Raw genomic sequence first — 24,573 nt, forward strand, 5'->3', positions numbered from 1 at the left:
CACTCAGAAAAAACTACGCTGAACACATAGACATTTTTCTTGTCATTATCCCCTAAACTATATAATGCAATAGCTATTTCCACAACATTTACCTTTTATTAGGGATTTGAGTAGTCTAGAAATGATTTAAAGTACACAGGAGGGGGTGTGTGTTCCATGTAAATACCACACCATTTTTGTATGAGGAACCCGAGCATTTATAGAGCAGGAACTGCAGGACAACTGCCCATGGCTGAAAGCATAAGGGCTCCAAGCAGCCTTCTGGTGGCAGAACAAACTTTTAAGCTGTACAGAAAGGATGCCCCAATCTCCACCATCCATCCCTGTGCCTTTCCTGTTGTTAAGCTGGGAAGAAGTCTGAGAGGTACTCCCTAACTCCCATCTTCACGGAAGGGCACCCGAAGCACACCTCACACCTGTGTCTCAGTGGTTCTCATTGCCAGTGCAGTGCCTGCCCCACTGCAAGATCTCAGTATGAACTTGGGGTTCGTGAGCTGAGAAATGGGGTGGAGATACCACCAGGGCTACCAGTGGGCTTTGCTCTCTCAACAGTGGTTAAATATTTCAGGATTATAAGATAAAGTAGCACAAGACCAAGTGTCACTAGAACCCCATATTACACTCTTTAAGAATACTATGTTCTCTTAATTTAGTGAGATTCCCCTTTTGATAAAAGGCACTTTTTGTTTTAAAAGATGCCATGCCTTTCCAGTTAAGAAACACATGGTTGACATGCAAGCCTGTAACAAGGATGTCCTATTCGGGCTGACGGCATGGGTCTGCTTCCAATTCAGCAATGAAAATTAATTATGTAAACCAAAATACCAAAGACTCAGCACACTTTAATCAGGACAGCATTTCTTACTGAACACAAGAAGTATCCATCTGAAAGAAAGTGGGGTCCAAAAACAATTCCAGCACGTCTTTCTTCCAGGCTCGTTTTGTGTAGGCATAGCCGCTCAGGGAGCTCAGCAGCTGGGCACCGGCCCGGAAACTGGGAGCATTATAGGCACTATGGAAAGAGAAAACAGTCAAAGTCAAAGACTGTCCAAGGAAAACCACCTGATTTACCTCTCAAAATGCAGTTTTCTGCAAATTGGTGGGATGTAATGGAGAAAACAATATTACCTGTGATTGCGTAAGTAAGGAAAAACATAATAAAGCAAGCGGGAGATTAGTGGTACTGCTTTCTCTTTCTCATCACTTCGATAGACCATGTCCAGGAGAGAAGCTAGAACCTAAAAGACCAGTAAGAAAACAGAGACCTCTGAAGCATGTGACAGTGAGAAGTATCATCCTCAAAGTATAAGCTGAACAAGAAAAGTCTATGGAGCAGCTTGAACCTGCCACAGTTTAGATCTGAAATGTCTCCCAGAGGCCCATGTGTTGAAGGCTTCCTTGCCAGGCTGTGATGTTATTGGGAAGCCACTGGGAGCTTTAGTTAAAGTCGAGCGGAAAGAAGTTAGGTCATGGAGGCATGCCCTTGAAACTGTGGGACCATGGTCTCTCTTCTCCCTCTGCTTCCCAGCCTCTAAGAGGTGAACAGCAATCCTCCACCATACTCCCCACTGTAGCGTTCTGCCTTGCCACTTGCCATAGGACCAAAAACAATGTAGCCAACTCCTCCACCCTTTGTGGACTGGAATCTTTAAAACCATGAGCCAAAACAGACCTTTCCTCCCTGTAAGTTGCTTTGCTCAGGTATTTTGTTATAGCAATGGAAACTTCACACTCAAGGGTACCTGAGAATGAACACAGACCTTCACAATGATTAGGATGGCAAGCATTTCCACAAGGGGACCACAGGTCGGGTGTGGATTTACCTCTGCCAGGAGAGAGAGGGCTTGCACACTGTAAACCGAGGGGGCAGATGCAGACACCATTGCTGAAGCCCCAGCAGCATCTGTTGACAGAAACAGGCATTTACTTAACTATGATAGGGGGTCAACACTTACTGCTCCCTAAGTAGTGCATGAACTGGACTGGTAAAGCTCCCACCTTCCATTCTGACTGTGGATGAGTAACTCAGGTCTTCTTTCCTGTTAGTATTCAATTTCAGCAACTAAGAATGTGGATATTTGGATCAAATAAATTAGCACCAACTCATTGTCTACTTCCCCCTGTCTAGCCTTCAGTATTCTCTGGGATGACCCAGCCATTCCTGGGCTCTGAGCCTCTTGCCCTCTTCTCTTCTCACAATCTTTCACTCTGCTCCAGCTCAGCCACTAACTGTCCCTGTCATACCCCTGGCGTCACCAATTCCCAAGCCCCCATCTCCAGCTGTGACCACCCCTTAGTGTTTTCCTGAATCCTTGTACAGCCTCCATTCCCCTGAGTCTACCACCCTCACCACCTAGGACCTCTGCACTTACACTGCAGTCTCTCATATACCAGGCAAATATCCTGAACTCTCTCACTTCTCTCTCCCTCTGAAGAACTCACCTAGAAAGATGTAATGATCTCAGAAGAAAAATGCAACATTTTGGTGGGAGTTGATAAGAGGATAAATGCTTTTTGTAAGACTGGATTAATTCCTGAGGGACCTGGTTAGCTACCAATAGAGTGCACTGTTACAAAGTGAGGCTGAGCCAGGCATGGTGGTTCACACCTATAATCTCAGCACTTGGAAGGCTGGGGCAGGAGGATCATGAGTTCAAAGGCAGCCACTCCTGTTTGGCCCCTTCTGCATATGCCTGCCTGCCCTTCTGCTTTCTGCTCTTACAGCGCAACTACGAGGGCCTCATCAGAAGCCTCCAGAACCATGAGCCAAAAGAAACTATTCTTTATGCAAACTAAACTAGTCTGGGGTTTTCTGTCACAAGAACAGAAAATGGACCAAGACACCTGTCTATTCAGTTTTGCATAGCTTAAACTATACCACTCTGTAATTGGTCTTACTTGTTTCATTACCATGAGTCTTGAAAGGGACCTGCTGCTATCATGTGTTCATGGTAACATGTGTTCTCAGGTGGTAAGATGACTTCTTCCTCTCCAACACAATTCTATCATGTCATTCTTCAATATTCATCAATACCTTCCCTCTTCTCAGCTGATAACCTACCTCATATTTCACTGAGAAAAATTAATGCAATGAAATGGGAACCCATTTTTTTTTTTTTTGCCGGTATATGTTATTAACCTGAGCATTTATATTCACATTCTCTGATTTGTCTCCTGGTTTGTTTGTTTTTGCAGTACTGGGGTTTGAACTCAGGGCCTCATGCTTGCTAGGTAAGCGCTCTACTGCTTGAACCACTCTGCCAGCCACTGTCTCCTGTTTTAATAAACAGGTCCTTGGATCCTATCAAAGAATGATAAGTCCATTTATGATGTCAATCTTGGCCCTATGATCATGAAGGATTTTGCTTTCTAACTATCCTTTTTCTCTCTAGTATTGAGCTGGAAGCATGGCTCAGGCAGTAGTGGGCCTGCCCAGCAAGTATGAAGCCCTGGGTTCAACCACTATTACAATGAAAAAAGAGAAAGAGAGAAATTGTTGTATTATTCCCTCATCATGCAAGCAGGCTTTGACATATTCCAATTTAAAAACAAATGCAACCAAGAATGGTGGCACACTCCTGTAATTCTAGCTCTCTGGAGGCTGAGGCAGGAGGAATGTGAATTTGAGGACAGTTTGTACTACATAGTGAAGACCCTGTCCCAAAAAACAAAATCCAAAGCACAACACAAATACAATAAACATTCCTGGGTCTTTAGTTCTAATTGGCTATTGCCCTACTGACAACTAAACTTCCAGAAGTTCTCTACATCCACACCACCATTCTCCCCTCCACCGACCCCATAAAATGTTCCCCCTTACCATCCTGCCCTCCCCAATGGCTTCCACCAGCAGTCTTACCTCACTTCTCAGCAGCCTTCCACAGAACCACCCATTCCTGGAAACACTCTCTTCTAGGTTCCATGACTCTGTGCTCTCTTGGTTTTTCTCTTATCCAGTGACTGCTTACTCATCTTCACTGGCTCCTCTTTTCCTGACAGTTCAGATTTAATACCTGCACTTAGCACCAACTCAACTTCCCTTTCCAACATGTTCTTCCTTCAGTCTTCTCTGCCTCAATGAATTTCATAGGCCAAACCCTAAGTCACCCTTGATTGCATCTTTTTAAAAATATATTTTTTAGTTCTTTTCTCTTCCACTGTGCAACTCACTTCAGTGCCAGCAGTTTACAGGCAGAAGCCAGGCAATGGTTCAGAGCCACAGTTTTCTCTGACAAAGGACACTATGAGAGGCCCAGGGGCCCGGGCCTGCCATAAATCCAAACCCATGCATTTAATTGCATTTTAACCACCACCTTCAATCTCCAACCCCCTGGCAAGTTTTGTTGGCTGTGCTCTTTTTTTTGGCCCATTTTTTAACTTATTGTTTTTACATTTATTCATATGTATGTTTGGGCAGAACCTGCCCTCTTGTTCTCCAATTTTGTTGAGAGAAAACATAACAGACAAGAAGAAAGACATAGCACTTTTGCTAGTTTGACACAAAGATGGCTATACAGAGAGATTCCTAGCATTGCTTCCATGCACATGTGTATTACAACCCACATTGGTTCATCTCTACCAGACCTCTTCACTACTTCCTGATCCCCTTCCCGTAGTGGCCTCTGCCAGTTTAAGATTACTATATTTCCTTGTCTACAGTGGGCACATCATTGGCTGTGCTCCTGCTCAGCCCTGCCTCAAAGTCAATACCAACTCATGCCCAAACCACTGCAAATCCTTTTAACTGGACGTGCAGTTTCTGTTCTTGTGCAATGCAGCCTGTGTTGCTCACAGGCACCAAAGGGAAGTTTTCTAAAGATGCAGCATGACTATGTGATTGCTCTCCATAATTTAATGGCCCTGCAGCACATACACAAGATCCAAGTTCCTCCCAGGGCTCTACATCAAGTCTGACAACCTTCAGTCCCCATCCTTTCTCTTACCTCTCCAAGCCTCTCATTAAGTCCCAGCCACACTGGTCTTCGGGGATCTTAGAGTAAGTCCACTCCTATCTCCAGCATTTGTGTCCCCTTTGTGCAATGCCTTCCAGATTTCTGCACACTGTCTTTATCTTACATTTCTTTGCACAACTGCCACTTCCTATGGGTCATATTCTGTCACATCTAAAGAGGTTCTGGCTGTACCCAGTCATTCCTTATCATATTCTCCTGTTTTCCTCCCTGGCTGTACCCAGTCATTCCTTATCATATTCTCCTGTTTTCCTCCTAGTACTAAGCACCACCTGAAATTCTCTTGGCAATTTACTTTTTCACTATTAGAACAACTGTATTTTGAAATAATTTTAGACTTTCAGAAGAGTTACAAAGGTACCTGTGGTAATTCTCTTTTCAATTATCATCTCTCTTGAGCCCCATGAGTAGTACCAGTGTCTGAGCACAGAGTGAGCATGGCACCTGCCAGACATTTCTCTCACAAGATTATACTTAAGAACCTGCCCCTGCAGGCACAGGTGTGGAGGAAAACACATCATTTTGAAGCCTCATTCTATATCATACTTTATATGGTCAATACATAGACTTAAGTTTATCACAACTCAGACAAAATATAGTTACAATCCAAACACTCAGTTATATGGTACTCTGTATTGCTTATTAAGCATTTTTGAGAAGGTCAAAACTCACCTCCAGCTTTGGAATTCTGTGATTTCTAAGAAGTACAAAAAGCCAGCTGATCATTTTACCACAAAATTGTCTTCAGGTTAAATTTAATTATTGCACAAAAGCCAGGCAACAACACATGATGCAACAACGCAGACACAGCTGCAGTGTGTGGAAGCAGTTTAATTGGCATCTACACCAGAAACAACCATGGACAAATTGGTCAAGTGGAGGTGAGAGCTCTCCTACTTTAAAACCACAACCTTAGCCATGCCCCAGCCTGGGAAAGCTACCCACTAGTTCATACCAGCAAATGACAGTATCCCAGTTATGGCATCTTCATTACAGGATAAAACATGGCCATTTCTCCTACACAAACCACAAAACTAACTTTTCAACAAACATGGCAGAAGTAGGAGGGAGGGGCTCAAGTGGTAGAACAGTTGCCTAGCAAGGGTAAGACCCCGAGTCCAAGCCTCAGTACTGCCCCGCCAAAAAACAGAAGAAAGAAAATAGATGATGCAGTGGCTCAAGTGGTAAGAGCACCTGCACAGCAAGCCTGAGGTCCTGAGTTCAAACAGCAGTGCCACCAAAAAACCTGCAAACAGATATAGCAGAAGATTTATCTGCTCAGTGCCCTGTCCTTCCTCCTTCTGGGAACACACCCTCTTTTGGGTGACAGCCCATATCATGTGGCTCTGGCCTTTCCTCCCCTCCACTGGGCTAGGCATGTGACACAGAGACACTCAGAGTCTGCATGAGACGTGATTAACTTCATTGAGCACCTGGTCCCTGCTATGACTAAGGCTAGTTACTGACCCTGTCACATACATGAGCTCAAAGTTACTCATTTGGTATTTTTGTTTCTGATAGTTTAAAATGGACTTTTGTTATCAGCAAGAGAAAAAAGTTCTGTCTCATTGAATTCTTTCCTGCATATTAAAAACTGCTAATTTCGTTTTTGTTTCTAAGATTTAACTATTGCTAACAGTTTTGACAGAAGAGAAATAAAAGCTAACAACTTTTGAACATTCACTCTGCAGCAGGTACTGTGCATTGTGGTTCATATTGAGAATGAAAACGTAATTTCTTGTTTCTGTATTAAATAAAACTGGGACCAAACATATTTTCTTGTCCCGTGTTCAGCAGCACTGGGTGGGGTGTAAGCTCCTGTCCCTTTGTTGAATAATATGGAGGACTAGGATGGATAGTCACTTGCCTGACAACAGGAATAATTGCACACAGCCAAAATGTCTCGATGAGCAGCTTGCTCACCACAATCAATACCAGGCCCTCCCCTCATGCCATGCTCACCAGTCCAAAGCATTAACTTTGCACACTTCCAACTGCCCAAAGTCATGTGTTGAAATATAATGCCCAGTGTGAGGTATTAAGAGGATGGAAATAAAATTCAGTTATGGTGTTTAGAGATGGGGCCTTTGGGAGGTGACTAGGATAAGGTCATCAGGTTGGAGCCTCCATGATTGAATCCTGGCGGCTTTATGAGAAGAGAGAGAGGGTGCAGAAGAGACACACATGTGTGTCCCTGACTTTCCCAACGTGATGCAACTGAGCTCCCTCAGGATTCTGCCAGCAAGAAAGCCATCATCAAATGTGACTCCCAGACCTTTCATCTCTAGTATGTGAGCCAAAATAAACCTTTCTTTGTAACATCCAGTTTGTGGTATGGCATTATTGGCAACAGAAAACAGACTAATACACCCACCTTCAAAGATTTGCCACAAAACAACTCAGCCAAGGCCCTAAAACCCTAGAAATATCCTCCTCAACTTCCTCTTTGAGACGCTTCTTTGAAGTTATCCATTTTTCCCCTTACTGCAATGGGCCAATGTCCTGAGATCTGCCTGGTTGGCTGACGTGTCTGCTGGTCTTAAGGGCACCAGCAACTGAAAACCTACACAGTCACACTGAATTCAGACTCCTCCAGCATCTCTCACTCATCACTGAATGGTCCTCCCAGAAAACTGATGAGTCTTCTTTGAGTCTTCTGACAACTGTCCTAGGAAGTTCTCGCTAATAATGAGGCAGCACTGAGCAGAGTCTATGGAGCCTCCTCTATGAAATTTTCACACCCTAGGCAAGGATTTGGGATCACAGGGAGGGAAGGGTGTTTGAAAATGAAGGACACAACATAAAGTATCTGACCAGTTTGCTGATTTAGTAAGCACACACCCTCATCATCTTTATCTCATGCAGCTCTCTATCTTGGGAAGTTACTTTGGGGACTCCTTCTAGGATCAGGGAAGGTTTAACATGGTAGCTCTGTCCTTGCAGTACCACCATATGGTTCATTATACATACAACTCAGGCTGCAAGAAGTAGAAACTGTTAGTCATCTAACTAATAAGCACAAAGGAGGAGCCTGGGCGAATGAACACAACTGAGAAGGCAGCATGGCAGCATGCTTTCTCTACTCTTTCTTTTTTTTTTTTTTTTTTTTTTTACTTTCCAATACACCCCAGAAGTATTGAGGAATAATTGACAAGCAAAAATAGTACATATCAGAGAATTACAATTTGACATTTTGATATATATACGTATATATATATGCATACTGTTAAATAATCATAACTAGGTTAATTAACATCTTCATCACTTTCCATCTTCACACAGTTTCTACTTTGTTCCTTTTTAAAAATTTTTACTTGCATGTGTGTATGTGTGCTGGGAACACTTAAGGTCTTTCTTAAAGAACTACAGGAATAGCAAAATGGCTCTACTGGTAGAGTGCCTGCCTAGCAAGCTCAAGGCCCTGAGTTAAACCCCCAGTAACACATAAAACAAAGAAACAAATAAAAAACAAAGAAACTCAAAGCACAACTGACTGCAAGCATCACTTTCTAACACCTACCAGGCAAATTGTCCTCAGTATCAGATTCTTCTAGCGCTACCTGAGGCTGGGCCTTCACTTCCAGGTTTCTGCTGAGCCAGCTGGTTTGTTCTAAGGAAGAGCCAGCAATGTTCCCTACAGCTTCCAGGATTTTTTGAGTGATTTCCTGGAAGCCATCAGAAGAAGAGAAAAGGAAGTTAGTTAAGGGAAAGAAGTTAGCTAGTTAAGGCAAAGATGCATAAAGGCAGCATTGTCCAATAGAAACAGAATGCAGGCTACAACTGTGAGCCATTTATGTAACATTAAATTTTCTAGAAGCCACATCAAAAGGTAAAAAGAAACAGGTACAATCAATTTTTATAACATGCTCTCTTTAATCTGAACTATTCATGTTTGTGTCAACATGCAAACAACATAAAATTAATGAGATTTTGCAACCTCTTTTCTACTAAGTTTTTGGAGTCCAATGTGCATTTTACACTTAACAGCACACTGGATTCTTCCCATCCATGCTTCAAGTGCTCCCTAGCACATGTGACAAATGCCTACTGCACAAGTGGTCCCAGCCCTTGCCTGCAGTGGCACAAGGCAGTGAAGTGAAACCAGAGTTGACAGTGTCTGATGATAAAGTATCTGATGATTGGTAACCTGGTTTCTCTAGAGCCATCGGTTCTTGCTAGTGTCGAATAAAAATTGCTGCTCCAGCTCATCAACATATATATACACAGTTAAATATGTATACATAATTAACATACACATGCATATACATAATTAACACACACATACACAATTAACACACATAGCTAAAATACATATGCTTGTGCTAGTGTTCTGTGATAGGGTCCTAAAGATTAGGTTCTGTTTCTAAACACAGTCTGTTCTCAACTCTAGCATCCCATTGCAGGTAGGATATCATCCCAGGACTGAAAATGGCCTGCCCCCAAAAGCTCTGTTCTCTGGAGCCAGGAGAAAGACTTACTTCCTAGTTTAGTAACTAAATCTACAATGCACATTTCCTGGCTTTTGTTCTATCCTTTCTATAAGTTGTAATACTGCTATGGACAAGGCAGAGACAGATTGAGAAATTTTCTCTTCCCAGTTTTGGCCAAAACTGTAAACAAACTCATTTCTCCATCTGTATACATATTATGCCATTTCCTTTTCTTTTTCGATGTTATTATGTGTTGAACTCGGGGCCTCAGAACACCTTGCTAGGCAGGCGTTCTACCACTTGAACCACACGGGCAGCCCTGTCTGTATTGGCCATTTTTGAGATAGAATCTTGCTCTATGCCCAGGTTGGCCAGGACTACAATCCTCCTATTTGTGCTTCTGCCAGTAACTGGGATGACAGGCATGTATCACCACACCCAGCCAATGGCTGAGATGGGTGTCTCATGCTTTTTGCCCAGGTTGGCCTGGACCCATGATGCTCTCAATCTCTGCTTCCCAGGTGGTCAGGATTACAGTTTTGAGTCACACAGTGCTTGGCCTGTCATTTTCTCTTAAAGAGGATGAGTGCTTGGACCCAGAGCTAGGGCTCTGGCAACAATTTGGCAACAATGAAGGGACAACATCTGGCATCCTCACTTGGACACAAAGCTCACAGAGTTTATGCTTGTGGCTTGCTGACCCTGCATGAAAGGGGAGAACAGAGAGTCCTGTAGCTGTGAAACCTGGTCAGGACTCTTCTTTCACTTTAGCCAGCATCAACAGCCCTTTGCTATTACAATAAAATGGAAAAACAAACTGGTTATGGTGAGGCACACCCGTACTCAGCACTCAGGAAGCTGATGCAGGAGAATTACAAGCTTGAGACCAGCCTGTGCTACAAGAGCAAGACCCTGTCTCAAAATAAGATAACAACAAAATAAATGCTTTAGAAAGTATATACCCGAAGTTTGTTTCCCCTGATTGTTGGGTCTGATAACCTAAGGCAGATGAGTATCCCATCCCCCATGAAGGGCAATGTCATTCCTGCATCCTGAGGAGATGGAGGCCTGCATTCCTGCATCCTAAAGAGATACAGATCTGCCACAGGGCTGATAAGCAAAATGCTCTCAAGATTGTTCCCTTCCCCCAATAAAGGTGCAAACCAAACCAGTTCAACTGAGAAAGCCTCAAATCCATGGCCAGTGAGAAAAACCCACCTAAACCCAGAGTTAGAACATCCGTAAGAACCCCATCCTTCACCTGAGCAGTGAGCTACCAGCTTCTGACCTCCTCTGTGCTTCTCTAGAGGTAGCCTTTCCTTTCTCTCTAATATATCCCACTTCATACACCGGCTTTGGTTCATCATTCAGCCATCTCACGAGCCAGTTCTCTGGCCTGTGAAGGCGAGGATCTTCAACACTGGCATGTAACATGATGACTCAGCACTACTGGGGTTTGACCTCCAGGCTTTGCACTTGCTAGGCAGATGCTCTACCACTTGACGCAAGCCTCTAGCCCTTTTTGTTCTGGTTATTTTGGAGATGAGGTCTTATGTTTTGTCTAGGCCACCCCGGTCCATGATCCTCCTACTTCAAGCTTTCAGCAGTTGCTGGGATGACAGAAGCATGCCACCACACCAGTTTTCTCCCTGAGATAAGAGTTGCACAAACTCTTTTGCCCAGGCTGGCCTCAAACCATGATCCTGCTGCCTCCATGTCCCAAGTGCTGGGATTATAGATATGCCCCATCACTCTTGGCTTCTGGTTTTGGCTATCTGACTTTTTCCTTTCTGTTAAGATAACCTATTACACAGAGGGATGTTATTCAACCAGTCCTTCTGATCTAAGAGTTAGCTATCACCTTAGCAGTGAACTCCAGGTAAACTTATCCGAGGGGTCATTCCTTATAAACCTCTTTTGTGGCAAGGCTTTTTCTTCTCCCCACTGCCTCTCTTCCTATATGGAATCAGACTGACCAGGAGACTCTCCTCTAACAAGAGCACAGAATGATTCACCAGCAATGTCTTCAGAGAAAAAACTGGGGAGAATGTCAAGATCCAAATGCTGTACCAAAAACCAGCAAGAGAGCTGAAGGGATCACAGAAAAAGGATGGAGCAATGAGATTTTCAGACCTTGGCTCCTACTTGTATTTCTGCTCTGCAATTTGTGTTGGTACTTTTACTTTGAGGAACAAGCATCTGGTTTTTTCACTCATATGGTTCAAGTGCCCTTGAAGAAATCCACACAATCCACCAATGTAGCAACAGACAACCAGATGACACAGCACTCCAAATCCCTCAAGACCGATGAATAGACAAGAAAAAGGGGGAATTGTAACAGGGCCCTAGGAATTAGGATCTGTTTTCAAAAACTGTCTTTTTGTTCCTACAGGAACTACCATGCTGGCAGTGAAAATAGTCTGTTCCCCAAATCCCTGGCCCCTGGAACAAAGAGACTTACTCCCCAGTTCCAGTAACTGGGGCCACAGCTAAATCTACACATGCATGTTTCTTGGCTTTTGTCCTGTCCTTTCTGTAAATTGTAATGTAAGAGGACAAATGTGAGGTGAAATAAAATGGCAGAAATGACTCTGGGAACAAGTGACAGAAATGATCCTGGGAATAGAAAGGGGACAAATGATAGAAGTACCCTTGTTTTAGATAAAGGAGTCAGGAGGGCGTCCTTAAAAGCAAAACATCTAGGGAGATATGAGAAGCTTCTCACGCAGGTGGTAACATTGTAGGATGGCTAAGACAGGGAGACAGGGCACCAAAGCTTTCAGGAAGCAAGTTTATTAAGCAGGCCAGCAGCGACTCAGCAGATTCGCATCTAAAGACTGAGCCCCAGAACAAAGGGGGCTCTCCTTATATACCATTTAGAGTGGGTTACAGAAATGGGGGTACAGCTGTCCCATACATGGTCACATACTATTTCACTGGCCATTTTAACCTCTGGGGTAAGGTGACCCTTCTCTGGTCTCACCCCAGGTGACATTCCTCAAATCCGTTTTTTTCTGTTTCACCATTACATTCATTCTCTCTCATCTCCTTTCCCCCTCCCTGCTTTCCTCCACAGTAAAGTGCAGCAGTTTTTGGTTTTTTTTTTTTTCATAGATAAGGGAAACAAAAAAGCACTCCTAAGGGCAAACATCTAAGGAGATAAAATACAGACCCCTAAAAGAAAGTAACACAGCAAACTTTCCCAAGATAAACAAAAAGGGGGTCTCACCATAATAACGAGCAGTCGTCATAAAATGTAGGTGACAAGCCTCAAGGACAGGATGGACTACCAAGACCCTCTTGGAATGTCCAGTCCAATAAGGATGGGGGCAGCCAGATGGTTAGTAGAGTAGGGGGTTGCCTAAAGTCAGCCCTTATTTCACCTCATGAACTTCAGCTATCCTTCACTTTAGGCCTTTCACTAAGTCCCACCTGTCTCTTCAATAAACTTTGTGCTTGCTTTAACTCTTAACTCCAGATCTGGCACCTTCAATCATCAACTGCACCAGGACACGAACCCAGGGAACAACAATCCAATATTGTATCAGTAACACTGCTACAGACAAGGCAGTAACAGATTGAGAATTTCTCAGCAGTTTTGGCCTAAACTATAAATAAATTCATTTTTCCATAATTTATTTTCCCATTCATATTTCCATATTATGTTGTTTTCTCTTAATGCAGATGAGCATTTGGACCCAGAACCAACCCTTATGGCCAAGGGCTCCAGTAAGAGTTCCACACCACCCAGCTGAAACTATGCTGTAAATTGAGCTGTTATTTGGTCTTCCTAGAAATCAGGAAAGGTAATGTTAGGAGCTAGCCTGATCTTAGGCAGTTAAGCTTGGGGGCCATAAAGGAGCAATTAAAGTCAGCAAGTATGTTACTGGAAAAACAGCACTGATAAACACTGGGAAGAATTCAAGCAAGAAGTATTCAATTAAGACACAAAGATTATAACAAAAATAGTGATGTTCACTGGGAAAGAAATGCACTTCAGCAGGTTGGGCACAGGTCACTTTGAGGAAAAGAAGATGGGGTTAGGCTTTAAAGCTGGAATTTTGGTTAAAGCTTTGTGTTTGTTTGGCACCTGGGATGATCTCCTGGGTTTGGGGTCATTGTCTTGTTATAAAAGAGAAAGATTACCTTTGTAAACTATGTTAACTATGTCCTGCTCCAATTGAGAGAGTTTCCGTTTGAAATTCCTAACCTCTGCTCTATCTAGCTCTTAGGTTTGGGCCATTGTCTTGTTAAGTACACCTATGTAAACACAGCGCCAGACCTAGCTGACTTTAAAGATGTAGATTACTCTTAAGTGTGGGTCAAACTTTACGTGACTAGCTAACCTTAAAGCAGGCCCAGGGCAAGTAGCCATCGGGGTGGGAAGGAAAAGTGCACCAAGACTGTAGAGAACATAAACTGCAGTTTGTCTGAACTTTGGGTGTAGGGCAGTTTAGAATCAGTGAGCTACCAGAACTCTGGACTATAATAAACGGCTGTCGTCAACACCAGGACACCATCTATATGGACTGATAAGGCATGCAACCAATATGGCGTCCAGTATGGCTACGCTTATGCTAAGACATGATGATGTCTACAGCAGCTCACTGGGGTCCCCACTTTTGGGTGTAACCAATCAGCAGAGGACTAAATGACATCAGAGGGAAACACCCTAGAGGAGAAAAATCACATAAAAAGGACACCTGGTGAGGGCACAGCAAAGTGCACTCTCCAACATCCTCCTCTCTAGCATCAAGAGACGCCCTCCTGCATGCGCCTCCCCTTGCCAGAGGAAGTCTCTCTCCCAAGGGAGAAAGGTCCTGCCACGTGGTAGCTCTCCCTTCAAATGCCTCGCTCTGGCATTCTCAGCCAAAGCTGACCACTGACAACTGGGTGGGGCTCCCCTGTGGAGCACTAGCTTTGCCAGCCAATACTCTCAGCCTGATAGCTTGGTAGGGCTCCATCCGTGGAGAACAGCCTTGCCTGCCATGGTGCCCTGCAAGGCAACTGACCGTGTGCTGTGATTCCCTCTTGGACCTTGTAAGTGTGCATTCGAAGTGTGAATAAACGTTGCATTGACTCGAGTGTCTGAGTGGTCTTAGAGGGACATTGCCATGGTTTTGTTTTGGGCCATGTCCCAAACCCACTGTAGGGATATTGGCCTGGGTTCAGGACATCGCTAACTCCCCAAAGTCCTGTTCCAGACAACAGGACTGATAAGGCATGCAGCTAAGAAAAGCCCAATATGGGGTCCAAAATGGCGACACTCATGCTAAGACATGATGACACCTAGAGAAGGCTGCCACGGACCCCCACCTAAGTTACACCCAAAGGTGAAACCGATCAGCAGAGGATTAACATAAGAGGCACCCTGGAGGACCTAGCAGAGTGCCCTTTCCACCATCTTCCAACGCTCACCAGCAATGTATGCTAGCATCAAGGAACTCTCTCCTGTAAGCGCCTCTCCTTGCCAGAGGATCTCTCTCCTGAGTAAGAGAAGTCTTGCTGTGTAGTAGTTCTCCCTCCAGATCGGATTGAGCTCCAAGCAATTTCAGCCCTAACGAACTGACTGCTTGGTGGGGCTCCCCTGTGGAGCACAAGACTTACCTGCCACAGCGGTGCCCTGCAAGGTGACCGACTGCATGCAGTGACTCCCTCTTGGACCATGTAAGTGTGCATTTGAAGTGTGGATAAATGTTGTTGCATTAACACAAGTGTCTGAGTGGTCTTTGAGGGACATTGCCATGGTTTTGTTGCCTCTACCCTAAGTCTGCCTTGGGCAATATCGCAATCCCACCATAGGGATATTCGCCCAGGTTCAGGACATAGCAGCTAACTTCTCCCCTGTGGGAAGGAGGACAAAGTCTTATTCAAGACAAAGACCCTGTAAGAAAAAATCTGGTGCCCACCTACCAGAGAGCCGTATCCAGAACTTGCAAGGTATGCCCCAAAAGCACACCAAAGAACTAGAAAAAGGCCTTTATGCACATAGCTGCCAGGCTCACTCCTTCTGGGCCCCTCCCATGCATTGGGAGTTTCTGCCTTTCTTCACCCTCTCTTGGGACACCCTCCCCTCCCCCATTCTGGGGACTCTACTCTGCCACGTTTCTATCTCAAATAACTCTTGCTTTTCTAGCTCTCCTTGTCAGTGAAGTTCATTCTTCTGGTTTTTGGCTTTGTAAGGCAAGAACCCAACCTTTCCTCTAACTAAATACCTAAATTAAGCCCTACACAAATCTCTGGTTTCATTCACCACCAAATTTCCCAGTTTCTATTGGCACAATATAATAGTTTCCTCTGCTTTAATCTTGACAAAAGAGAAACCTGATGTTAATAAATGGCAGTGGGTTTGAACTCAGGGCCTCATGCTTGCTAGGCAGGCATTCTTACCACTTGAGCCACTTGCCACCCCTTCAAACCTTTCTCTTCCTGATCTCTGCCTTCTGAGTAGCAATGATTACAGGTGTGAGCCACCAGCTTTTTAATTGTTCTATCTCCCTGTTCCTGCCTTACAAGGAAAGTAACTGAAATGACAGTCTGTTGTTTTTTCTTTATTTCTGTTTTCTTTAGCCCTTCTTTATCTATAAAACCAACTTCTATTGCTCAGCCCACTGGATCACTTATTCCATTTCATGGAATAAAGTGTCGCCTGATTCTTGGATCACAAATAAAACCAATTAAGATCTTTAAACTGAGAGCCAGGAATGGCGGCTCACACCTATATAATCCCAACTACTCAGGAGGTGGAGATCAGGAGGACTGAGGTTCCAGGATAGCCTGGGCAAAAATGTAAGACACTCTTTCAAAAATAATTAAAACAGGCTAGACACCAGTGGCTCACACCTCTAATCCTAGCTACTTGGGAGGCAATGATCAGGAAGATCTTGTTCAACGTCACCTGGAGAAATAGCTTTTTGAGACCCTCTCTAGAAAAATACCCAACACAAAAAAAGGCTGGCAGAGTGGTTCAAGTGGTAGAGCATCTGCCTAGCAAGTGTGAGGCTCTAAGTTCAAACCCCAGTACTGCTCAAAAAGAAAAAAACAAAAAAGCTGGGGACAAGGCTCAATTGGTAGAGCACCTACTGAGCAAGCATGAGGTCCTGAGTTCAAAACTTAATATCACCAGAAAAATGAAAAAAAAAACAAAACAACTTTAAGTTGGGATGCTGAGGCAGGAGAATCACAATTTTGAGGCTATCTTGGGCAATTTAGTGAGACCCTGTTTCAAGTTAAAATTTTTTTAAAAGGCTGAGGATGTACTTCAGTAGTCCTGGGTTTAATCCCCAATAACACACACACACACACAGTGCCAGGTGTGGTAATAATCCCAGCACTTGTGAGGCTGAGGATCACAAGTTCAAGCCCAGCCTGGGATACATACTGAGACTATCTCAAAAAACACAGCTGGGAATACAGCTCAGTGGTATAGTGCTTACCTAGCACACATAAGGTCCTGGGTTTGATTCCCAGTACAGTGCCCCACACAAACACAAGAAAAATGTATGTATATGACAGATTATGTGCAAATATTGTTCTTTTAGATAAGGGACTTGTGCATCCTTGCGTTTTGGTATTTTGTGTGTGGTGCATTGGAACTGAGGGATACTGCACATCTCAGTTTAATCAAAGCCTTTGACAAAACCAACTCAGTCAATGTTTTCTTTTTGCAGTACTTGGGTTTGAACTCAGGTCCTCACATTTGCTAAGCAGGTGCTCTACCACTTGAGCCACTCTGCCAGCCCTCACTCAATGTTTCTAACTGGTAAAATAGTAATTTTCTAATTCTAACATGATTTCTATATTATCACTCAGGATTCTACTTTGAGAAGTTTATCTTCTCTGGGCAAGCTTTATTTTTATTTTTCAGTATTTTTGAAATCTCCTATGAGCATGCATTGCTTTTGTAATGGAGGAAAACAAAGGTTTTAAGGGAAGAAATTCACATAGAGCGCCTTCCTCAGTAAACACTAGCAGGAGGGCCTGAACCTTGTCAGTGAAGTTAGACCTGGGAACAAAGGCCCACAGTCATTATCAGCAGTGACATGCCCTGAGATGGCTGGCACTGCAGACATAAAAACACCTTGATAAACACCTTCACATACACACCTGCAAGTCTTTTTGATCCTTCTTGCTTTCCAGGTTGGGAGTTCTTGTTATAAAGTCATTCAGCATGCTGTTGAGAGACAATCAGCTTTTGATCAAAAATGCTGCAGAAATAAAATATGTCCCAAAAGCAAACAGTACCTCCATGTGAATGTGGTGACAGGGTACCTGAGAAGCAGAAAATATCCAGGTGGAGCCAGGTTCAACTGCACAGACTCCTTCAGCACTCCCAGCAGCGAAGGAAAATGCTCTTGTAGGTCTGGGATTGGGAGCCTGTTTTTAAAATAGGAAAAAATACTCAACCACAAATAAGTGAAAATACAATTACTTACAAGCACATTCTAGATGGAAGAGTTGGAAACAGAACATATTTTTCATGAATATATTTAACTGTACAAGGGGGTTTCATTATGATATTTCCATATATACATATAATATACTTTGATCAAATTCACCTCCCTCTATTATTCTTTCTTATCCCTCCCTCCCCATTTAAAACAATTTTTAAGGGATTTCATTATTCTATTTTCTTTTTCTTTTTCATGTTTTTGGTAGTACTGGGGTTTGAACTCAGGGTCTTGTGCTTGTAGGCAGGCACTCTATCACTTGAGCCACTCCACCAGCACTTCTTGCATTGGTTACTGAGATAGGTTTTGTTTTATGCCCAGGGCAGGACTGGATGTTGATCTTCCCATTTGTGCTTCCTGCATGTAGCTAGGGTGACAGGCATGTGTCACTTTGCCAGGCCACTTGTTGAGATGGGAATCTTGTGAACTTTTGGCCTGGGCTGGCCTCAGACCATGATCCTCCTGATCTCCATCTCCTAAGTAGCTAGGATTACAGGCATGAGTCACCATGCCTGGGCTGATTATTCTAGTTTCATACATATATATATGAAGTACCTTGATCATATTTGCCTCCCCCTTCACTCTTCTCTTTTTGCCCTCTTCCCTCTCTCCAGTTCCTACCCCTGAACAGTCCCTCTGGGGGAGGCAGGCTGGACGTAGGAAAAGTTTGGGGCTCACATAGGTTGTCTGGGGATGGGCCAGACCACCCTCCACCCAGGCCACTCCCCGCTCATTCATTACTGCGTGGGAACCTCCTGGGCCTGCCCTCCCATAGGGTAGTGTAGGTTTTAAAGGCATCTAAAAAAGAAAAGCACACTCTCTCTGCTGGTGAACTCCACCTACCACTACACCCCCTTCTTCTTCTCTTTCCTCACCTGGCAGAATGGGTGACTCCCCTTTTCTCAATAAAACTATTCTACCTCACCCCATCCATGTGCTCTGCTTGGATTCTTCCATTTGGAGCACAAAAACCAAGATCCTTTCATCACAGATGGCACCAGTAACATTAACATGGGGAAAGAGCGTATCTGATTGACCTATTTCCTATTTTTTTATTAAATAATTAATTTTTTTATCATATTATTGTACTGGGAGTACACTGTGACATTTACAAAAGTGCTTTTATTTTAATTACAGTATACACAAACTCAATTTTGGCATTCCAGCAAGCACTTGGAGTTAGGGGAGCTGAGATCTTGCCCTGGTTTCTTTGTCTATAAAATAAAGGCCTAAAACCAGATGATCAGCTTTGATCTCTGTCTGGCCTTTCTAATACTCTGCTTTTTCTGTCTTGCTGGTAACACACACCAGTTGTCACCAGGCTATAGAGAGAAGGTCAGGCCATGCCCTTCAGGAAGTGGATCACACCCTCCACCTTCCCTCAGGGGCAGCTCTCAGGTCAGACTTCCCTGGAAGGAGGAGGATGCTGACAGTAGGGCTACACAGCCAGGCAATGCAACACAGTCTGTAAAAGTTTAAATGAGGCCACAGGGTCCCAGATTTTCCTCTGCATCAAAAAGATGATAAAAATGTGCCCTGCAGCTGCTGAGAAAGCTGAGAGACCACTCTGCAATAAACATCTGTTAGTATCACAATGGGTATTAGCTGTCCTAAGGAAGGATGTGACCCACTCACCTTTAACTCCTGGAGTAAAGAACTATAATAATGCCTGTGGCTAAAGGGTAACAGCTGGTCTGAATTTAACTCTCATCTTTTTTTCTTTTTTAATTCATATTTGCATACAATGTTTGGGTCATTTCTCCCCCCTTCCCACTCCCTCTCCCTTCCCCTGCCCCCCCACCACCCCCTCGCTACCCAGCAGAAACTATTTTGCCCTTATCTCTAATTTTGTTTAAGCAATAATATTAACCCTCATCTTAATGACTCCTGGAAGTATGATCCTCAGTTTATCTTCCTGCAACTTCAGAACATGATGAGTGGGAAAAACTATGGAATGTTGACTGTGTGAACCAGGACTGTTCCTGGTTATCACAGTTATTTAATGTAGGGCTCCTGATAGTTAGGCAAGGATACTGAGGCTTCCTTGAGAAGGCCTTTGACCTCTTCCACCCACATATATTGCAACACAGGATCCACCAAGAGGAAGGGCCTAGAAGGTGTACCTGGGATGCTACCCTGGTAAGATCTGACACAGGCCCAGGGACGCTTTCTTTGCCTACTGGGGAATCCCCTTCCAGACCTACTTTAGCCCAGACTGAGATTCTGATGAGTAAACCAGAGCAGAAGGCACTCAGCATGAACCACAGGAGGCACTGAGAACAGTATGGGAAATCATCATTTCTTCTTTCTAAAAGAGAGGTCTTTAGCACGTGTGTGCTGGGATCAATTTCATACAAACCTGAATCTTTTCAAGTTTAATAGCCCTTACATAAAGCTTTACTGACATAAAATGTTTCAATATGCAGCACACAAATTTTAAAATGTTGTAACAGACCTCCAGAGTAGGAAAAATAAAGATACTCAGGCTAATCCCATGCTTTGGGAAGAAACTAAGACACCTTTAAGATATTTTCTGAACTAGGCTCTCCAGTTGTCAACTAATAAAACCAGAATGGTTACTCATGGTCCCGGCAACAGCATGTGCATTCAACAGTGTTTGTGTGGGAACTACGTTACCTTTGGACAAAAGCAAAGCAAAACTGCAATACAGGAATATCCATGAGAGGCGATTTCTGAAATGTAAAGCAAAACCAATTATGCCAAGTTGGTAAGAAATGAGGCTACTGAAGGAAACAGCTCTAGATTGTAACAAATGAAAGGTTTTGGGCTGAAGAATCTTTCAGACAATATAGCACACAATAGAATGCTAGTATACAAGGAGCGCAAATGTATCCTATGAGTTCCAAATCATTAGTGCTCCTCTTGGCGGAACTCTATTGTGATTTCCCATTCTCCATGCCTACTTTCCATCCCAGGCCATAAACCAGCATTCAGAGAATATCTGGCACTATAACTGAGCTTCCTCCAACAGAAAGCTGGGTGCCAGTGTTGACTCTAATAAATGGGCGGTCACTTACAGACAAGAAACAAGAAAAAAAAAAAACCAATTTCTAGCATAAGAGATTCCCTCATACTCAGTCCAGACAATTTTCCTAAATCCCAGTGGCTTGGAACCACTTAGAAACTGGTTCCAAAATACACACTTCTTCCCTCCTTATTTAAAAAAGCGATTTATACAAGTTGAGCTAATGAACTAAGCTAACCACAATATGTAGTTTTGTTATTTGAATGGCCAAAACCCAGTCAGTCAGACAAGATCAAGTTCCTTTCCAGCCTGGTACAAAACAGGAAGTTGCAGATATTTTTGGACATTCGAATACACGAAAGAGTGAAGTCCCCAAGTGTGGGCTCTGTCCACCTATGAAAGCCATACTTCTACAGCAGCAGAGCCAGTGGGCACAGACCAACCTCAAGGAAGGTATTTCAGACAAGCTTTTATTTCGTTTTGTTTTTCTTGTAGTGCTAGGGATCCAACCCAGGGCTTTACACATGACAGGCCAGCCTTTACCACTGAGGTGCATCCCCAGGCCTTAGGGAGAAGCATTGCCAAACTTGCTCAGAGTCCCAAACACAACTTGGCTGAGGATTTGACTGCCCTCCTTCCCTGCTCATCTCTCTGGGCTAACCTGCTTTAATATTTATGTATAGAAGTGAGTGCAGCGTGACTATACATTCTTGGGAGACCCTGGGGCAGAGCCCTGACCAATGCTGTGGAAGTCCCACTGTGGAGGCAGTCAGTGTCCTTGTATATCAATCCCTTGGCACTTAACTGGTTCCATAATCTGATCTTGGAAGTGCTAATTTTTAGGGTGGCTTCTCTTCTTTCCCACTTATTTTCCAACCTAGATTACATAACCTGGAAGATAGACAAAGGGCTGGGATCATTTTTTTACTGCTTAGGATCGCCACCATGTGATGTACATAGTTGCTTTTCCCAGACCCTGGAACGAAGGAAGAGACAAGAGCCCTGAACACAATGACAGGCTGAAGCCCACAAACACCAGGCCCTTGGGCCTTGACACTTTTGCAGGGCACTGTCCTGTGCCATGTGTAAGAAGCCCTTTCAGAGGAGGAGCAAAATGGAGAAAGACCATCCCATGAAGAGCTCCATTTCCTCACAGCATGTGAGTAAAAGCTGCTAAAGACATTGTATAGTCAGTTTTCCCATAATGGAGCAAAAAAGGGTGGAAAAACACCAACTCCAGTGATATGCCCTTAATATCTGAAGGATTCCTTTTTTATAACAATTTTCTTTTGATGGAACTGGGGTTTGAACTCAGGGCCTCACACTTGCTAGGCAGATGCTCTACCACTTGAGCCACTCCACCAGTCCTTACAAACATTTTTTTTTTTACAAAATAACATATAACACAAAATTCACCATTTTCAAATATATAGTTCAATGTCATTGCGTACATTTCCATTTTTGTGCAACCACCATCACCATCCATCTCCAGAACTTTTTCATCTTCCCAAACTGAAACTCCATATGTATTAAGCACTAACTCCCATCACCCCCCCCACCCCTGAACCTTCTGTCTCTATGAGTACTCTACAGCCTCATGTAAGTGCTCATGTAATCACACAGGCTGTGTGATTGTCTTGTTGTGCCTGGTTTGTTTTACTCAATATAGTATCCTCAAGGTTCTGGAGTAGATGTGTTGAAGTGTGTGTCAGAATTTCCTTACTTTTTTTTTTTTTTGGTGGTGCTAGGGTTTGAACTTAAGAGCCTACACCTTGAGCCACTCCACCAGCCCTTTTTTGTGTTGGTTTTTTTGAGATAGGTTCTCATAAACTATTTGCCCAGGGCTAGTTTTGAACTGAGAGCCTCCTTATCTCTGCCTCCTGAGTAGCTAGGATTACTGGCATGAGCCACCAGTGCCTGACTTTTCCTTCCCTTTAAAGCCAATTACTATGACACTGTATTCATACATCTCATCTTTTTTATCCATTCACCTCCTGAAAGGCTGTCTATACCATTTGACTATTGTAAATAATACTGATAAGAATACTGTTGTACAAATACCTGTCTGAGTAATATCATTTTTTAAAATTAATAATCACTTTCTATACTACTAATTTCCATTTGGGAGATCATTCTTTAATTTTTCCTAACTATAATTTTAAATTATTTGATGGCATTTATTTCAAGGTTGGAAGTTATTTTAAGGAATTTGTATGAGTTATCTAAAGGAGTCAAATTTATCTACTTGAAAGGTTAAAAATAAATCCCTGGTTTCTATCAGATTTATCATCGAAGAGCTAACCAGTTTCTAAATTTGTATTTATTTATTTTGGCGGTACTGGGGTTTGAACTCAGGGCCTCATGCAGGCGAGGCAGGTGCTCTACCACTTGAACCACTCTGCCAGCCCCCCACCTTTTTTTTTTTTTTTTTGAGATAGCATCTTACTACATAGTTCAAGCTGATCTTCAATTTATGATCCTCCTGCCTTAGGTCAGCCTCCCAAGTGCACCAGCAATGTGACATTTATTTTTATTAAAAAAAAAACAAACAAACAGTGCAAGTTTTTTAAACTTGCCCTTGACAAAGACTCTCCTTGACCAGACTATAAGACCCACAACTTTCAGCACGAATGATTTCCTCCACTCTCCATACTCATAAATTTGAGCAAACACTGACATAGTTTCTAGTAGCAGGAGGCTGGGTCCCTAGGATGAGAACCCTAGCCCTCCTCAAGTGACTGCCCAGATAGCTCAAGGTTGCTAAAAGAATCGTTTGTTCTTACCAACACCTGACCTTACCTTCCTTTCTTAGAGCATTTATTTATAAAAAGCTTGCAATTATAAATGTTCCCTCTCTCCTTTTGGGTATATACGTGTCTCCTGCAATTCAGGAACATCTTTTTCAAGGTCCCTTTGGAGTATAATCACCATGAATGCCTGGCCTCTGTCACCCAGTCTCTGTGTGGGGTTGGAGCCTAACTTCCTAAGTCCCAGTTAGCAAACTCAGGGACCCAACTGCATCAACTGGCCCCCTTCCACCTGCTTTTCTGTCCTTTCGCACGTTCCCAAAGTTGCAGGAACTCTGCTCCTTACCCTTCCTCCTTCTCCCTTTAGTCATCGCTACACAAATTAGAATTTAGCCCAGCCTTTCCCACTGTGGCAGTTGCTGAATCACATCTGCTGGCACCACCTTTGATGTCTTTCAAGCTGTGAGTTCCTTGAGGCAGGTGTCATTTCCTCTTTCTAAAGACTTTGTTCCAGGTAGTGCACTGAAGGTGCAAAGAATCCAAGTACTGGGGACAGATAGTCTCTACCTTAAAACAGCAGCACCAGAGCCAGTCGGCCCCCGCAAAAGCACAGTAATTACACCTCCACATCACAACCCCAAGAACTCCTACATGCTCTTGCTACCTATATGTCCCTCCTGAACACATTTTGCAGGAAGTAGCATTAGGAAGAAAGCCACTCACATGTCGTGTCTGCAGATTCCCTAAATGTTTGGGCTCCCCCAGGTTCCTCACCTCATCCCCTTTGATATGCAGTGGCCTCTTCACCACCTCCTTTACCAGGTGTAGCACTGTGTCTGTCTGCAGGGTGTTGAGTGCACAAATCAAGTCAACAAGGGTGAGCTGGGATGCGCTTGCCACTGGGATGATCTGCCAAGAAAAAGTAATTCCTTGAAAGCTTACAGAGAGAAAATAAAAATAAAATGATATATAAAAAGTATTCTATTGTAA

At 43.5% G+C, this 24,573-nt stretch overlaps 1 protein-coding gene and 1 non-coding gene across 5 annotated transcripts in view; both read right to left on the minus strand.

The window, feature by feature from the left end:
- Nucleotides 1-24,573, minus strand: part of Dop1b (DOP1 leucine zipper like protein B) — a 132,250-nt gene that overhangs the window by 20,631 nt on the left and 87,046 nt on the right. For 3 of the 4 annotated variants that reach the window (XR_012447854.1, XM_074072687.1, XM_074072688.1), the window contains 8 exons: nt 24,358-24,492; nt 20,488-20,543; nt 17,672-17,776; nt 17,507-17,573; nt 8,491-8,635; nt 1,824-1,903; nt 1,129-1,238; nt 866-1,012 (listed from right to left, as the gene is read on the minus strand). Coding sequence is in view for 2 of the 4 variants with exons in the window: in XM_074072687.1 (XP_073928788.1) it covers nt 866-1,012; nt 1,129-1,238; nt 1,824-1,903; nt 8,491-8,635; nt 17,507-17,573; nt 17,672-17,776; nt 20,488-20,543; nt 24,358-24,492 (845 nt within the window). In the remaining 2 variants the exon portion in view is untranslated. Of the gene's footprint in view, nt 1-865; nt 1,013-1,128; nt 1,239-1,823; nt 1,904-8,490; nt 8,636-17,506; nt 17,574-17,671; nt 17,777-20,487; nt 20,544-24,357; nt 24,493-24,573 lie in introns of those variants that run through there. The other variant, XR_012447855.1, reaches the window with a different exon arrangement.
- On the minus strand, nt 4,156-4,289 carry LOC141423715 (small nucleolar RNA SNORA42/SNORA80 family). Its single transcript, XR_012448536.1, has one exon. It is a non-coding gene; the product is annotated as a small nucleolar RNA SNORA42/SNORA80 family (small nucleolar RNA).

This window comes from Castor canadensis, chromosome 5 (assembly GCF_047511655.1).
Source record: "Castor canadensis chromosome 5, mCasCan1.hap1v2, whole genome shotgun sequence".
Lineage (NCBI taxonomy): Eukaryota > Metazoa > Chordata > Mammalia > Rodentia > Castoridae > Castor > Castor canadensis.